This window comes from Nothobranchius furzeri, chromosome 8 (assembly GCF_043380555.1).
Source record: "Nothobranchius furzeri strain GRZ-AD chromosome 8, NfurGRZ-RIMD1, whole genome shotgun sequence".
In the NCBI taxonomy this organism is placed as follows: Eukaryota; Metazoa; Chordata; class Actinopteri; order Cyprinodontiformes; family Nothobranchiidae; genus Nothobranchius; species Nothobranchius furzeri.
In genome coordinates, this window is record NC_091748.1 from 49,538,436 (window position 1) to 49,557,107 (window position 18,672).

Genomic DNA, 18,672 nt, shown 5'->3' on the forward strand with positions numbered 1-18,672 from the left:
CACACACACACACACACACGCTACTGTGTCAAATTGAAAAACACGAGCACATAAAAACACTCCTTGCCCAAAGGGCCAAGAATAAACCACGAGTGCAGATTCAGCTCTCTGCTGTAAATGTTCAGCGAACACAACAAGGACCTGCTTCTTCATATGGTTGTCCTGGATTTTCCTCCTGGAAGGTAGAAGGAGCTGAATAACAATCAGGATGGAGCTTGATAACGAAACATTATTGCTTTTGTTTGTTCTCGTAAAGCAACCATTACGACAGGATATTTTAGAGAATGCAAAATGAATTCTCTCCCATTTCAAATAAAAGATGCCCATTTTCTGTTGGGATTCGGCTTCCCTCAGCCTTCATGTTTAAATGTGTTTTTAATATGGATCTATGTGGTGACTGAGCGTTCAGTGGGTGTCTGATGTGCCATAAATAGCATTTGTAGGCTCCTTGTGTGTTCTCTCTTTGATGAAATGTGATGTAACTCATAGAAATACACACACTGAGACAGCACAACCACTGGCTCTCAAAAACAAAGCTCTTGATCTTTCATTTACTACTCAGAGCTAAAGATCCGCAGAAGCAGAACGGGGGCGGGCGGCTTTGTTGACTAACTGCTGATTAAATGTACAATATGGAGGTTTTTTTTTGCATTAATTCTCCTCTCACCTGCTATTTTTGTTGGGTTTTAGCAAACATACCACAGCATGCTATAAGAAAATGTGCTTGTTGATCTGATTCCACTGAGTATTCTGATTTCGGTTACATCCATGGTCAAGAACCAACAGTTTATTTAGGTTGTTTTTGACATGCAGTCCTGGGGAGGACCACCAGGTGTCTGTAGAGTAACAGGGATCAACAAAGTTGATGGGACATCAAACTTAGAGGGTAGACACTTTTCTCCTTTTGCCCTTGATGCATACCTTTTTCAGGAGACAGCTCGGTGGTGCTCTCACCTGCATTTGTCACACAGGAAAGTCCACAAACACTTTCAGTCTAAAAGCAGCAGCAGACTGTTGCTCTTCAGGTGGAAGTCAGACGAAATAAACTAAACATTAGACCAGATGCATTTCAGGCATAGAAAAATTTTTAAATTCTGCTCAGAAAAATCTTTTTCTCCCTCAGGACGAACTTTGTTCTACAGTTTGTCTCTATGTGTTTGTGCTCCAGATGATTACTAACCGTGCTTCTCATTCTGTCTCTCAGCAAAGGGGACATGGCAGCCATTGAGACAGAGCTGGTGAGGGACTATAAGTTTGGACAACAGCAGCTGGTAGAAATCTGGGGACAAGCATGTGCCCTCGCCATCACTAAGGTTTGTACAGGCTCATCTTCAGCCGGGGTGTGTAGCTCTGTTTTAAATAGGTCTATTTTTATGGTAGCGAGTGAGCAAAAACCCAGCATTCATTAGGACGTACATAGAGGAAGTCGTACAGTTTGAGCTGAAGCTGAGTGCTACAGGTGGAAAAAGTCGCACAGTGTACGCCCGGCTTAGACGTGCCTAATTTGCATTAACTTCCACACAAATGCCTGATTATTACGGAGAGCCACTGGTCATTTACTTCCATGCATTTGCGTGGTTCACCCTCAGGAACACCTGAGCTAACTGCTTGGCATCAGTTTTTCTCTAAAGTACACCGCACCCTGAAACACATCTCTTCCTCTGTGATGTGACAGCCATTACATTGAGCTGGGGATCTGGATTGTGTCAAAATGAAGTGTGTGTGTGTTGGGCAAGAACTGTCAGGGACACATGTGGTCATATCTTCAACCAGAACGTCAGTTTGGTTACATGCCATGCTGGTTTTCACCATGGCTTTTTCAACAGGCGGTGATGAATACGAGTCTGAGACACACGATGAAGAGGAACCAGACAAAAACAGAAACCAAAGAGAGTTCAAGTTCAAAGGCAGCACAACTAAACAGAGCTGGTAACAACTGAGACATGCAACCAAAAAAAGCCCTAAAGAGAGACGGGAACTTAAACAGGCCGTATGGCAGCATCAGTCAGAAGCTGAGACTTAATGTTCTTCCCTCAGAGTGTGTAATTTAACCCGCCACATCCACTTCCCCTTTATTATCATCAGCCGGCGCTGGCCTCATGCCTGGCCCTCCACCAGCAGACCCAACAGCATATATTACTGTACAAACACGGCCTGGATGCTGCAGATCTCAGCTGCCCGCAGCCGGCGGCAGAACGCTACCGCGCTGCATGACATCATTGCTATTTCAGGAAAATTACAGTAGAAGGATATGCAGACAGTCTGATTTCACCGATTTCAAAGCTGGTCTGTTGCTTTTCGGCTACCACAAGAACAAGCACAGTCTTACACCCCCCCCCCCCCCCCCCCCACACACACACACCTCTGGTTGCCAGACATTATAGGTTTTCTGGAAGTAATCCCTTTAGTGTTCTAGCAGCAGCAGCCACAACCACAAGCTCCAGACTGTGTTTCTGTATCAGTCTGAGGCTTTTCAACACCTGAATGGAGACAAGAGACGTTCAAATGACTCCACGGCGATAAATTAGTCTGCATTTTACTGCAGGCCCCCGGCAAATCGTACAGTTTCTATCTTCTGACTGTATATTTGTGTTTTTAGGTCACTGGTGGTGTTTTCTTAGACTCAGTGTATGTTTAACGTTGATCTGGGAGAAAATCTCACATTCTTTAATATTTATTTCAAATAAGAGTTTCTTCAGGGATATCATTACAATCCAGGCAGATATTTTAATCCAGCAGTGAGTGAGTAAGGGGGTCTTGGTGGTGTTCTGCACTCATGAACTTTCCTCAGAGCAAGGACATTTTCTGAAGTTTGGTCTTATGTTTACTTTTGAAAACTCTTTGTACTCTAAATTCTCAATCATTTACGAAATCTATAAGGAATCTGTGACATAAATTGTATTACTTTGCCAGCTGTCATGTGAAAAAAGCCCTCAAGCAGTAAAAATGAAGAGTAACTGGATGGGAAACCTGCTGAAAAGAAAAAGAAACTGGTTGTCTTCACTAATAAAAACTTCAAACAAACCAAAACGACCATAAATATATCCACAAAAAGGATAAAATAATAAAGTTTTGGAATAAAATGTATAAAGGAAGGCTATTTAACTTTATACAGAAAGTAACGGATGTATCACTGCTTGACATACATCTATGCAGAATACATTAAGAATAAGAAGACAGAGAAACTGGGTCATACTTGCAAGTTGTGTTTGAATCTAGGGTTAAAACTGATTAAACTGTCTATATTCATTTGAAGATGACACTGACAGTCTCCATTTTTGATTAGAAAGCAACAAAAACAGGACATCAACACAGCTGATGACTGTTCGAAAGGCTGTTTATCTCATCTTTTGCTAATTGCACTCATTTATTTGGTGATTTGAAAGCACTAAATCAGAATACATGAATAGTTTCAATAGATCTGTTAGGGATATTGGGTTTTCTTTGTTAGATACAATCACACAAATGTTGTGTTACCGTTTTGCCTAAAGTGATCTGTAATTTCAGCAGAGTGTGGCTCTGATGGTTCTTGCAGCAGTAAAAATGGCTCCAGCGGTGATCCTCAGCATTCACAGAAACACCGTTAATCCCTTCTTTTTACTCTGAAATATGACAAGTGTGTGTGCAGAAAGTACACGTATTTAAACCAGGCAAGTGATTTTGTTTTACACAGAACATAGGTTGTTAGAAATGTTAGAATTTTTTAAATCAAAACAAGTGAAACTTTTTGGTTTCCAACCCTTTACTCCAGAGGACCCCCCTTGCTTGGGTCCAAGACAAGCCAGGACCACCAACCATAACACTACTTGCATAAACACATTAAAAGTGATTCATTAAAAACTCCATACAGAAAATGACTGTTCTACAGAGCTTTGATTATACTATTGAGTGTGTTATTGGGATTTTAGAAACATAATTTTTACTAATACAATCTTGGGGGTTGTGAAGCAGGGAGGCATTGGGTCCCATTTTTAAAGTCTGTGGTATAACCGGTGTCGGTACAAGATCTGCTCGGGTGCAAGATCGGCTCGGGGTCCTTCGACTGCCGATGACGTCAAAGTACGGCAATCCCACTCGGACAAAATACATTACACATCTATACTGTTGGAAAGAACTGAGCAGTTTCGTTATTAAAATAATGTTTCTTAAGACGTAAGTTTGTGTTTATAATGGTATTTGTAAAATAAAACACTATATTGTATTCATAATGTTGAACTCCTCTTTGAGCACATCCCTTGAAGGATCATAGGTATTAGCAACACCTGTGAAATTGTATTTGCAGGAAAGAAGTGTGTCCCGTTTATTGAAGTATTTTGTGTTTAGTTTTTGACCTCTTGTCCATGCGTAGTTCAGATACGCTCATAGCTGCTAGCCAAAACTCTGGAGTTAAAAGTTTTCTGGCTTTACTAAAATACTAAAGTACTTATTTGATTGATGGTAGTTTTACTTTCTATTAGACTCCAAAAGTAATCATTTGGCACGTTTCTAATTTATAATTTGTAATAATGTAATCGGTGATATTAGCATTAGCATTCCTATGGGTTTTTCTATGTATATTAGCATTGCGCTAACCACTCGCTGCCAAATTGCAGCCTTTGCGATTAGAAAATCTCCTTTTGTCACATCGCAATTTAATTGCACATGCAGTTAATCGTTCAGCCCTAAAATACATGCAGCTCTATGCTAAAAGTGTATTTTCAAAGAGGTAATGATGGATTTCTTTGTAAAAGTTGTCCATCTTTCCAACAGAAAGATTTGCCTGGACCAACGTAACGTGATAACAACGTAACGTGATAACAACGTAACGTGATTACGTAATTCCGTAAGGTTCATGTTCAGCCAATCAACTACTTAGACGTCATCGGCAGTCGACGGACCCCGAGCCGATCTTGCACCCGAGCAGATCCTGTACCGACACAGGATTTGAACCGCGGTCCCAGGGTGGCCACTGAGATTTTCAGGTCTCTTTGTCTGTTGCTGTCTAGGAAAAAACAATATTTCCTGAATGTTCACTCTATCATAACTTTTGTGCAAAATAATAAATAAATAAAAAGCAGAATGTGTTTCGGGAAATTTACCTGAAGCGTTGTATGCACTGTCTGAAACAAAGCTGCTGTGTTTGTGAACCTGCTTTTGCTTTATCATTGCTGTTTACATGGCCGCTGTTAAACTCGTCTTTCTGACAGCTGGCCCAGAGCAAGTTGTAAGCAGTGGGTTAATCAGATGTATTTGGTTTAACTGCAAAAAGGAGCATTTTTCAAAACGCTCGAGGCACCACAATCAAGATGTTTAATTCAGTTAGAGATTAAATCTCAATGCATCTAAAATAAGACACTCAGAGAGCTCACATCCCACACAAAGGCCTATTTGTCATATTAAAGAACTATCTATAAAAATATGTAATTGGATCTTCTCTTTCCAAAGTCAACTTCTCCCTTAAGTTTCATTAAAGCTGTCTTCTTACCTCGTCCTTCATCTGGCTGACAGACGCCTTAATCACATTCCTCTACATCACCTCCCAGAATGGAGAAATGCTGCCATGCTTTATTGTCTACTAATCTTAGTCTAGTCCCTCTGAATCAACACATCCCCCCTCTCTTTCTTAATATTACCATCAGCCTCGTGGCCCACATTGGCCATTAACACCCCTGTTCCATCTGACTGAGGTGTGTGATGATTTCTCAGCTGAGCTGTTACAATGGAGATAGCTGCATTCCTTCTTACCCAGATTTATTTCTCCTGCCAATGCGCTCTGAGTCCTGTTATCCATCCAGGGGTGCAGATAGGATTTTCAAACTGGGGGGGACAAAGTTCCAATGTACCCTCCCCCAAACACACGCACACACACACACACACACACACACACACACACACACACACACACACACATACAAACTACTGCAGGCGCCTTAACTAGAGCTCAGTCAGTTTGTGTAATTTCATCCAGCCGTTTACGTAAAAACTAAAACTTTTATATATGTGTTTGAAGCCATTATGCAGTGGAACGCTGGCAACAAAGCTCTGCCAGATCAACACTATGAATGATTAATGATCTGCACTTGTATAGCGCCTCTCAGAGTAAGGACTCCAAAGCACTTTACACTACAGTGTATCATTCATTCATTCACATACTTATTCACACACTGATGGTGATGAGCTACGATGCAGCCACAGCTGCCCTGGGGTGCACTGACAGAGGCGCCCCACTATTTAAATCAGTCATTTGTTATTCTTCTAATCAATTACTAACCAAAACCTCATGCTTTATGCAAAACATGAAATGATTTTCAGCATACCAATCTTTACAGAACACATAAAAGCCCTAAAAAACTGCACATAAAATATAATAAGAAACAATATTCACTTATCACTTAGAGCAGTAGTTCCCAAACTTTTCAGGCTGACCAAGAGATGTTCCTTCGTATTTTGACGTTATTTACACAATTTTCATTATATTTGGAAAGTTTTAATTTATATATAAATATATAAATCTCTTAAAAATTTATATTTTACTTTTTTATGATTATGTGGCACACTTGACTTCCATAAATAACGCGTCAGCATCTGCACCTATTTACGGCTTTTTTTTTACATTGTCGCTACGTCTGTCACATTTGCAGTGTTTTACCATCGTTTCTACATCCATCACGTCCCAGAGAAGGTTAAACAAACATCAAACCCAACGTTTGGAGCTTGTAAACTCCACACACCTCTCGTGCAGCACCAGCTGTCGGATGCTGCAGCAGCGTCAATCTTCCTGACTGGATGAGTGAATTTCTTCATCAGAGTCAATATTCTGCTTCATAATCAGAGTCAGTCATTACCAGACAAGGTGATCAGTCAACAAAGACCAGACCTGCTGGCAATTCTACGTTTTATCCAACATTTGCGCTCTTCATGCTGCGCGCATCTCCTCCTCTCCCCGACTGCGAGCCTCTCGGCGGGAGGCGATTTTCAAACTCTAAAAACTCCCAACCTTTGCTCAGCCTGAAGGTTCCACATCTCCACTATCTTCTGATGTAAAGTAGTAACTTCATGAGGGATCGTATTTGTAGATGACACTTGTTAAAATCAGCAATGAGGCTTTGGCGATTATAACCAACACGCATAAACAGACAGATCGGGCCCGCCTACTTACACTGTTGGTCTTTTTTAAATACGCAGTAATCGTTGCTTGCCTTTTTCGCTTCATCCTGCATCCTAGCAGCAACCACTTTGGCACCTCTGGAGTCGGTGTTTGTTTACGTCATGCTGCATTCACTGTAATTGGAAAAAGGAGCTTCAAGCACTTAACCTCTGATTTTGTTTTCTTTCTGGCCTTAGTTGGGGGGACGGATCGGGGTCGATCTGAATCGGGGGGGGGGGGGGACGGGGGGGGGACGGGGGGGGAGATCTCCCCCCGTCCCCCACCCTATCTGCGCACCTGTATCCATCCAATTATCTAAGGTGGTGAATGGCCTATTTATCCATATGATCTTTCTTTGGTAGTGAAAAGAGAGCTGTAAGTGAGTTTTACTCACAGCGGATACATTTCAACGCTCATCATTTGTGAATCCAGGATCATCAGCAAATGGTTTCATTCTTCTTAAATGGTTCAACTGGGTTTCTATTATCTCACACACCTGGTTTGTACATTTGGTACTGTGAGGTTTATAAGGGAATATTAACATGAAATGATCATATTAAGTTTATTATAATACAAACAATGTTTAACTTTACAGTGCATGATTTAATAAGCTAAAAAGACTAACGTGCTTTAACAAGTCGTTGACCTGCCAGTTAACAGATTAAAAGCAAAAAAAGGAAACAAATCTAGCAGAAATTGTCCATTTTTTGTTATAACATCAACGACATTTCAGTGTTGCTCTTTGCTTTACTGTGAAATCCTATCTTCATTGTTTTTGCACAGAAAAAATTACCATTTTAGTTTTTGTCCTGCTTTTGATAAAATGTGTTCTCGTTTTAAATGTGCCATTTGATTATCAAATGTGATCGTTCATGACCCGAGTCGACAACACTCTGCTCTTAAACTGGGCTAACTGGTCATAGATCTTGTGTTCTGACACACATCTGATGGCCTCTAATGAGACAAGGCGTCCAATTTCAGGTTCTTTTTCTAGTTCGTGTAATCACGAGGTGACCTATGCAGAGAAGTAACTGAACAATCCAGTAAAACACTTCAGGAACATCTGAGTACTGTTGCCTCATTTTCACCATCAATGTGAGGAACTCGATAGCATAAAAAGTTTGGGGAAACAGATGCAGACCCTCAGGAAGCCGTGCACACGAGCATGAGCAGTCACCTACACACGATTTCTTTTTAGCAAAGTTTAGTCACCCTGGGAGACAGCTCGGTGGGTGAATACCTGTCTTGTGTGAGAAGGTTCAGCCTGATTTACGGGGAAATGTTGATGCCCACTAAAGGCAGACGCCAGCAGCTCGGATGTGGATGGAAAGTGTGGTATAAATAAACAGCATGCCGTAAACAGCACACTGGCATTTTTTCCACTGATGCTCAGGTTATTTTAATGATATTAGATGTTGTTTTAATAGACTGAACTGTTGTTTAACCTCCACTGACAGCATTAGAGATATTTAGAGACTAAGCGGATCTACAAATCAGATGACCTGTCAGAGGGACAGATGTCTTTAAACTCTTACCTCTTTTCATCTCTCCACCAGGCGTATCCACTCAGCTCTCTAACGAAGAAGCAGCCGACGGTGCTGGTGATCTGTGGCCCGGATCAGAACGGCTCCATCGGCCTGGTGTGTGCCCGACACCTGCGCATTTTTGTAAGTCAAGTGCAAATGCCAAAGTGATTCACACCAATCTGTCAACTTGACAAACAGTTACCATAACGACCTGGCTCTCAATGAGTCATTCAGACATTTATAAACATCGTTTAAACCCAATTGTAACTGGTATCCTGACTAATGGGATACAGGCTCTAAGTGCTTTTCAGCTTTTCGTTTGTGCTCCTGTAAATGACTCGGAGGGGTTATCCCATTACTTTCTCTGCAAGAGCACCCAGACAGTCATGCTATTGTGCCATTGTTGCTCTCATTAAAGTAGTCTCAGAGCTGCAACCCTGCTGTGCGATGTCGTGATTTCAGCTGCCTGGGCCGCGTACCGAGTGACACGCTGAGACGATTCGTTTTAAGAGCACAAATCCATCCTGTCTAAACACTGGGGCCAGTTTCAGCATCTCTTTTATTTGATGTCTTGCTGCTCTTGCTCCTGTCTATGATTTTCATTGCATGGGAAATATCACAAATGGGAAATAAATGTGTTGATATTTCAGATTCAAACCATGTCAGGGAGACTTTTATTTGAGGAGGCTGAGGTCATTTTGTAGTCGGTCGTCTTCAGACCAAGAACAAAACCAGAGATGTTCTTAGTGACCATCTAGAAGAGGGGGTTTCATGCTGAGTCTGCTGTAGACAGTGAGCCTTGGCCAGATTTAGACTATTAGAACATGATTAACTAATTTTATCCCTCCTTATTCAGGCATTAAAATAAACAATCAGCTGCGGGTGAATAGTCCAACACTTCAGAGATGTCCATGTGCATTTTTTATTTCCTCACAGAGACAAAAGCGAATAGAACGCAGCTTTCCAGACAACAGAATCATCAAAGCTGCTGCTGAGGGATATTTGATACAGTTATTAGTTTTTAATGCTATTAATTGTGTTATAATTGAACATGAGGTCATGTTTGGCTCAATAAATGTGCTCTGCATGGAAACCGTATGAAGTCAGTCACATTATACTTCAAATAAAACCCTGGTACATACATCATCTGCATTATATCAGATTTTTACAACATAAATAACAGAGACTGGACACCAAAGAACAAGTACAGGCTTGTTTTCCCTGGAGAAAGATTTAAATATCCAGCAGTGCAACACTGACCTCCTCTTTTTTTTTTTCATTTTTCTTGCCTGTGTTTAAAAACAGAGAACATCAGAAAACTTTCTGATCTAATCTTAACCCTGACGTTAACGCTGTTTCCTCAGTGAGAAGAAGTACAACCTAGTTAGATGTGAGATTTAACTGTAACAACCCCCCACTCCTAAATCTATGCAATTAACCAGGGTTTTCATAGAAGGACGCGACTCTCAAGGAGACCGACCAACAGATTTAGACAGAAAAACACACAGACTTTTGGGATTAGTTCCTCAGTTGGAAAAATGCTCGTGGAAAAAAAGATACTTCATTTATTACCCTGCAGGGGCGGATTTAGGACTGAAGAAGATCCGGGGCTTAACACACACACACACGCGTGCGCGCACACACGTGACACGCACTAGTCAACATCATATATATTTGTCTTGTACCACATAATTTTTAATCTGAAGCTACATATTAAGCATATTCAGGGCAGAGTATTGTTCCTGTTAGTGTTTAGTGTGAGATGATAGTAAATATTCCCTTTCTTTCTCCAACAACTTTACCTGATAGTAAGCTAACTTTAGGCAAACCAGCAGCACAACAAATATTTTCTAATAAGACTCACAAACCTGAGTCAACACCAGTCTCATCAAAGCTGGGGTTCTGTCGTTGTACTTTTGGTCTAAAAAACGTCCTTATGTCCATCTTCACTCATGCGTTTCAGGCAGAGACTGCAGAAGAAGCCAGCTGCTGAAGGGCTTCTTCTTCAGTGGTGGAGGCTCAGGCAGGCTGTATACAAACTACTGCCAGCTGCTCCCTCTCTGTTGGACTTTGGTACTGCAAGTTACTTCCGCGATTTAGATCCGCGGCTTTTCATGAAACATCCGGGGCTTCAGCCCAAGTAGCCGGGCCTAACGCCGCCCCTGTTACCCTGTAGGTCATCGTGGTTGTTGTTATGCTGAAAACCCCTTTTAACCTTCCAGAGTCCTGAGCATTTGTTATTTCTTCAAACTTTTTGTGTTTGGGAAGGATGAAAATAAAACAATGTGTTGTTTAAACATTCTGATGAAAAAAGAAAAAGTATTAAAATTACTAGCAAGCTGAACAGAATAAAACATGCTAATGCAGGGAAGCTGATGTCTGCATATTATGAGGACTCAGTGTGTCAGAGAGGTAAAACACAGAAAGGAGTTAGTATGTATTTAAATTTATTGCATAAATGAAAACACAAAAATATGTGAATAAATTAACTTTTAAGTAAAGATACATTTAAAATAGTCTTTTAAATGCTCCTCTCTCAGAATAAAGTAACATCCTCTTCATCAGCTCTGGGTTTTACTGCAGACTAAACCACAGCCCACTCTGTTATGTATTTTTCAACAAAAGAAAAACCCCTTTGAGATGTTTTCATCACATTTCAAAACTGTAATTCTGTAACATTTTCTTCATTCATCCGCATTTTTTGAATTGTTTGGTTTTAAAGTATTAAATCTGGCCCTTCGGATTGTAGATCTAGTCACCCTAAAATGTTTTAATGAAAGAGGTGAAGCCGGGCCTTGGGGTTGTAAGATTTATTTCTTCGACTGTAAAGTCGGTGGATCACAGCTGATTCCTGCTGAGCTTCACACACCTCTCAGACTGCAGGGGTCTGGATTTCTACTTTTCCAAACTTCTGCACAGAGGAAATACTCATTCAGGAAGCAGACTGTGGAAACCACTTTGTCTGATCCACAGTCACCAGTTGTTATTTTAACCTTTTTTCTGCTTTTTTGGCCAGTTTGGAGCTGCAGGTCAAATGCTCCTCTGAACTAGCTTTTCACACTGAAACCTTCCGGGATCATATTTACCTCTTGCCGTTACCTTTTGTCTGTCTTGGCTTTTTCATCTTCTCTTCCGTGTTAATTCTATTTTCTGTGCTGTCTGATCTGATCCAGGACTATGAGCCCACCATCTATCACCCGAAACGTTCCTCTCACAGTCTGCACCAGGATTTCACAGTTCAGTGTGAGAAGATGGATATCCCTTTCCTCTCTTATCTGCCCACAGAGGTCAGTGGTGTTTTTTTTTTTTTTAACCAAGGGGACTAACATTGAAATAGGCTGTTAAGTTTTATTGGGTCTGCATTTATGATTCAGTTATACCTCCCTCACATGGATATGGACAGCACAATCATGGTTCTGTCTCCCAATACAGCAGTGGAGTACTTAAATTAATAACCATAATAATAATAATAATAATAATAATAATAATAAGTCTTATGTTCCATCTGCTGATGAAAATCCCGTCTCTGTAATGATTTGTTTTGCTGGACTTTTCTATGTGCTGGGGCATTACATTTCTTGTACATTTCTGCTGGTTGCCTAGTAACAGCTGTCAGTAATAAAACATGTAAATTAGTTAGCTTTAAAGTTTATTTTTCTTGTCGCCTTTGGCCAGAATGACAGTTTCCCCATCCCTCTATCTTTCTTGTTAAAATGAGCCAATTATCTGTTGGCTGAAGCCTCCACTGCAGAGACATCCAGTCAAGTGCTAATGATCTCATCTCACATTCTTATAAACATGTCAGAGTTGTTTTGCATAGCTTTCAGTTGTAGCTGGTTTCATGTATTTTTGGCTTGCATCTCTCCAACGAGTTAGCATCTACTGAAAAAAAGTGTTATGACTCTTTAGATGGAGGTACATGAAAACAGGATCATACGGAGACCGAGACGGCGGTATGCTCTAGAGTCCGAAGCTAAATGCATGAGTTTAATCTCTGCAGAGGTAACCACTGCCACTCTAGGACCCACCCACCCTATAGATTAAGACCTTGCTACTCTCCATTACCAAGGCAGTCTTCATAAGTCACTGCAAATTTGGAAAACCTCGTTTAATTTGAGGGAAACCATGGCACTGCTATTCTGTTTGCACTGGCCAGCTGTATCCCATGTCCCAGAAACACTTTCTTGAGCCCATCGTCTACTCTGACCACAGGAAGTCCCTCAGTGAGGCTTTAGGACTTGGTCGTGATCCCACCACACCCACTTTCACAACTCTCTTGGGTAGCATCAGGATATGTTGGAAGATTATGCCTCGCTAGGGTAATGTGGGTGATAGCCAAGCTACACTCAAATTCTAACCCAAAGATGGAACCAGAACAAGGCTGAGTCCAAACCTCCTCATCGTAGATTTCAGAAACATAGTTAACCTACTTAATTCTGCAGGGACATGCATCTTACAGACGAACGGAAAACTCAGCCTTTGGAGGTTGGAGGGGTGGTGGTGGTTGTTTAAGTTCTGGATAAAAAAGAAAAACGTTCACTCTGACAAATGGACCTGGTGACCTGAGCAGAAAAGTATCCGTTTTATGTCACAAACACAAAGATGTACTCTGTTCAGGTGCAGCTCATAAATGATGCGTACAACCTCGTTGTTGATGCCATGCTGGGTCTTGAGGAAGACTGTTCCAACATCAAGGAGCCATATTCTGGTATTCTGGCAACACTCAAGCAAATCAAGATTCCCATTGCCAGCGTGGATGTTCCCTCAGGTAAGTTTTAAATAAAATATATTATGTTTGAGGCCAATAAACACCGCAAGATAAATGAACCTCAAGGCAGCTCACTTGGAACATTAGAGCCCACAGTAAAAAAAAACTTTCCAAAGTGTGGATTCACACACGGAAAATAAATCTTCAGCTACTGTCGGCTCAGAGCGAGTCCACCAAGTGCCAAGATCACACGCTGTTTGAAGCTGTAAGGAATCAATCTTCATCGTCTCTTTACAGGTTGGGATGTAGAAGAACCCAGTCAGGACGGAATAAACCCGGATGTTCTCATCTCTCTCATTGCGCCAAAGAAGTGCGCAACAAACTTCTCTGGGAAGCATTTCCTGGCCGGACGCTTCCTGCCTTATGACATTCAGAAAAAATATGAGCTTAATCTCCCAGATTACTCCGGCACAGACTGTCTCATAGAGCTGTAACACAAGGAAACGCGCCCACGGGGGCCGCCCTTCCCTTGTTTGTATTTTATAGATTGTTCCTGTATTTTATTGTCAACATCTCAGTTGTTTAGATCCAAACACACATTAGCCAAATGTGGTGTTAAGCTATCGTAGACGGGTGATATTTAGAACCATGGCTATTGTCAGTCGACTTGTAAAAGCTGTAGCATTACACCGTTTCTTATTTCCAGAGTCAGCAAAGAAAAATGGCTTTTCCATGATGCTAAGTCACTGGATCATCCCTTTTCCCTCCAAAATATCCTTCTTTTGATGTCCCGCTGCTCTTTCATTCTCATGTTTACCTTGTGTTACCCTTATAGCTCCAGTGTGCTGCTGAGACTACAGGTAAACGATGGCGATTAAAGAAATGTTACATTTTATTTGTGTTTTTTCCTTATTTATCGACACTCCACAACTTAGCATTACTTTTCTCTCAGTTACCTCATTTACTCTTTTGAAAAAAGTTCAGACATTTCTTGTTGACCAATAAAAATGGTAAAGTGGAAAGTCTCTGTTGTTTCTGTATGTTGTGTGGTCTAGTAGCAATGTTTTAGATGTAAAAAATAATCACATCAAGAGGAGCCAGTTGAGGTGGCTCGGGCGTCTGGTCAGGATGCCTCCTGGACGCCTCCCTGGTGAGGTTTTCCAGGCACATCCATCCGGGAGGAGACCTAAAGGTAGACCCAGGACACGGTGGAGGGACTATGTCTCTCACCTGGCCAGGGAACGCCATGGGATTCCCCTGGAGGAGCTGGTCCAGGTGGCTGGGGAGAAGGAAGTCTGGGCCTCTCGCCTTAGGCTACTGCCCCCGCGACCTGACTCCGGATAAGCGGATGTAAATGGATAGATGGATGGATGAAAATAGTCAAATCATTGATAAATGAGCTATTAATACTGATGGTTGGGTGACCTATGTAGACATTTGAATTGTTCTTGTTTTTGTACAGATAAACTTCCGAATGAAAAAAGTTAGACTTTATGTCACATAATTTTTATAAACAATAATTTACTTTTTTGGAAAGATGAAAGGGGTTTATAAAATCTAGATCTAGGTTGTTGCACTGCCCCTCTGTGGCCACTAAAGATATCACCAAAGCAAGACTAATCCCATATTTTCCAATGGTCATTTAAGTGTGTTTTACTATTTATTTTTCAAAGTACAATCAAAAGTATTAACACTATCAGTTGTAATTCTTCAGCCACAAACTTTTTCCTGATCTTCTTTAATTTAATGATGCCATTGAGTATTAGGTAATCAATTGCATCACAGGTAATCACATTGGGCTTCTTGGAAGAGAACAAATTGCTTCATCTATTTACTTGCACCCAACTGGATTTAATTTGGCAACAAAAGCTGTAAACAGGTGAGATCAGGCCATAATGAGCTGAAGAAGAAGGCGTCTCTTTGTGGAGCTCGACGCTGTGGCTCTAGGTGAGAATGACTAAGACGGAGACTGCTGTGCTGTTAATGAATGAGGTAATGTGCAGTTATACAAAACACGAGAGCTTCTTCAGAATACTAATGCCCTAATGTCGAGTGTGTGTGTGTGTGTGTGTGTGTGTGTGTGTGTGTGTGAGGGGGTGTAAAGTCAGTGAAAAGGAATGGTGATCCGTTTTTCACTATCTGCAGACAATGGGCAGAATCAAAGTGAAAAGGGATGTAGACATAGTTTGAACTTTCAGTGCTTCTGTCTTTCATGACTGTCCAAACCCTCTCAGGAAACAGAGCTCTTGTGGCCACAGTGTCTTTTTTGCCTTTCACAGAACCGGGATAAATAATGAGCTTTGGAGTCATCAGTGGCCTAGAGAATTGAATGGTTTTAACTGACAGCAGCAGCGGGCTGTGCCACATGGAAAAAAGTATTAAAACAGGTTTTGCTGAGTTTGTAACATAAAGTGAGTTGAAGTAAAAAAAAACAACAACCATAAAGTTAGCTCAAGAAATAGCTTTCTCAGTTTTTATTAGAAATATCAGTTTGGGACAAACAAATCATGAAATATCTATCTATCTATCTATCTATCTATCTATCTATCTATCTATCTATCTATCTATCTATCTATCTATCTATCTATCTATCTATCATCTATCTATCATCTATCTATCATCTATCTATCATCTATCTATCTATCTATCTATCTATCTATCTATCTATCTATCTATCTATCTATCTATCTATCTATCTATCTATCTATCTATCTATCTATCATCTATCTATCTATCATCTATCTATCTATCTATCTATCTATCTATCTATCTATCTATCTATCTATCTATCTATCTATCTATCTATCTATCTATCTATCTATCTATCTATCTATCTATCTATCTATCTATCTATCTATCTATCTATCTATCTATCTATCTATCTATCTATCTATCTATCTATCTATCTATCTATCTATCTATCTATCTATCTATCTATCTATCTATCTATCTATCTATCTATCTATCTATCTATCTATCTATCTATCTATCTATCTATCTATCTATCTATCTATCTATCTATCTATCTATCTATCTATCTATCTATCTATCTATCTATCTATCTATCTATCTATCTATCTATCTATCTATCTATCTATCTATCTATCTATCTATATACATACATACCATACACACATACCATACATACATATATATATACCATGGTATATATATATATATATATATATATATATATATATATATATATATATATGGCGCAGAACTTAGCAGGCTACTGGAGAGTAGATTTGACAAAAACCGGGTGGCTTAAAAGGAAAAATGCACCGATTACCCAAATGTGATCACCATTAACCTGCCAGGGCTAGGCTGAGCCAGCCCAGATGTGAATTCGTCATATCTGTCATTTTCACAATCTGGCTATTCTCAGTACAACCTAGAACATACATGACTGGTGCTCGAATATAAATTCTTGGTTATTTATCTGTTGAGCAGCTCGGGTTAGCATTAGTAAGTAAGTAAGTACATTTTATTTATGCAGCACTCATCACAGAAAGAGCATCAAAGTGCTTCACAGAGACCAACAAAATAAAATAAATCATAAAGTCATGAAACCAAAATGCTTTTAAAAAACAAAACAGCAAATATTAATTAAAATAAAATAAACAAAAACAATTCTTGAAATTACTAAATTTTTATGAATGTAAAACAAATGAAATAATATACATTTCAGTTTAAAAAAACAAGACTAATACGAATAAGAACATTTAGGATTAGCAGTAGGTATGCTTAGTGTTGTTCTACGGTTAGCATCACCACGACCAGCGTTTTTATGTTGCTGACACTAAAGTAGATTGGAACATGTACATGCAAGGAGGTTTGGCTTATTACGTAATAAACAATTTCTCTCTCACCTTTTCAGGAAGACTAAATTATATAGAAAGCAACTCTGATGTTTTGGTGTGCTACATTTGACCACCCAAGCTGCCTTTAATCAACAACAAGATAAATGTGGCTTCACCACCTAATGCCCCTTTAAAACAAATCATTCTCTCCCAATTTAAAGCAGTTTCTGTAAACATTACATTATAAACCTTGACACTGTCATCAAAGACATAAGTGGTTACATCAATGCTGTACTGTGAATGCACAGGTAAAATAGTAATTATTTATAATGTTTCCACAGAACTTGAAATTCACAGAATTATCTCTTTTTAAAATATCCATTTCATTTGAATGTAATGTAAAAACAAGATCGATCCAGAAATATTCTGACACACCAAAGTGCAACTTCTATCTGACAACCAGGATGTGCAAACCAGCATAGAAGTTGTGAACCTGTGGTGTACTGAATGGACCAAACATCAGTTCCCATTGCCTTTGCAAAGAGATCACTGGTCATATAATTTCTGTCAAACAACCATAGCAATGCAGAGTCCTGTCTAACGCAGGCTAATCGGTGTAAAGGTAAGTGATCCTTAGAGACTTAGAGGGTTTGGGAGGAACTTCAATAGATCTGGCTTGTTCTGGCCTACGCTGTGGATGCTCAACTGGGTTTGGAGAATTTGGAACGTCAGTGCCCTAAGCTCTTTGACGTGTTCCTGGAGCATATGCTGAAAAGTGCTTGAAGAATCGCATGTTGTTCTGCAGGAGAAGCCAGCTTCTGTCGAAAAGCCACTGCCAAAACAGGGATTCTGAGTTAACATGTCTGAGAGAGTCGTACATGTCAAAGGAAGGTCCAAATGGCAGTGTGTACAGTTTCCCAGCAGAACATAGTTTCATAATCAAACGTTTTTTTATTTTTAGTTGAGTTTTTGGTCTTTTACCAGCAAATGCTTTGAACATTTTTTGTTGTTAAAGTGGAGTTGTAGCATATTATGATTAATGGGAGAAATCATTTGAGACCAACAATAATCATGTTTTTATCTCTATGAGAGGGATAATAAATAAAAAACTGTGCTTTGAATAAAACAGTGCAGGGTTTCTTTGGGGATCAAGTATCAGAGTTGTGAGTTTAACTTAGTGTTAGGTAAAAAGACACATTAATGATTTAAAGATGTGGAGCACTGAAAACCCATTTTTGATGATCGTTACTGATTATAATTGCCCATTCTGAGTTTGTCATGCAGGCTGAATGTGAAAATAGTCTCCTACCTCTATCTCCTGCATTAGTTTCTGATAGAAAATAGATGGTGAAACTCTAGGATTTGAAAAGCCTGACAGATTTATGGCAAACAGTCAAGGACTCACCCATCTTGGCTCACGTCGTTTTAGCATCCAGCAAACAGCGCTGAATGTCTCTGGTAGCATAAGCTAACTGTTAGCATTAGAAAATTCAACCGCACAGCAGAAGC

At 40.0% G+C, this 18,672-nt stretch overlaps 1 protein-coding gene across 1 annotated transcript in view; it reads left to right on the forward strand.

Annotated features, from left to right (window-relative positions):
* yjefn3 (YjeF N-terminal domain containing 3) overlaps positions 1 to 14,385 on the forward strand; it is a 60,001-nt gene extending 45,616 nt beyond the window's left edge. The window contains exons 2-6 of the mRNA XM_015971613.3: positions 1,205 to 1,313; positions 8,683 to 8,793; positions 11,826 to 11,939; positions 13,270 to 13,420; positions 13,658 to 14,385. Of these exons, the coding sequence (XP_015827099.1) occupies positions 1,205 to 1,313; positions 8,683 to 8,793; positions 11,826 to 11,939; positions 13,270 to 13,420; positions 13,658 to 13,854 (682 nt within the window). The 3' untranslated portion in view covers positions 13,855 to 14,385. The remainder of the gene's footprint in view (positions 1 to 1,204; positions 1,314 to 8,682; positions 8,794 to 11,825; positions 11,940 to 13,269; positions 13,421 to 13,657) is intronic.
* The last annotated feature ends 4,287 nt before the right edge of the window (positions 14,386 to 18,672 follow it).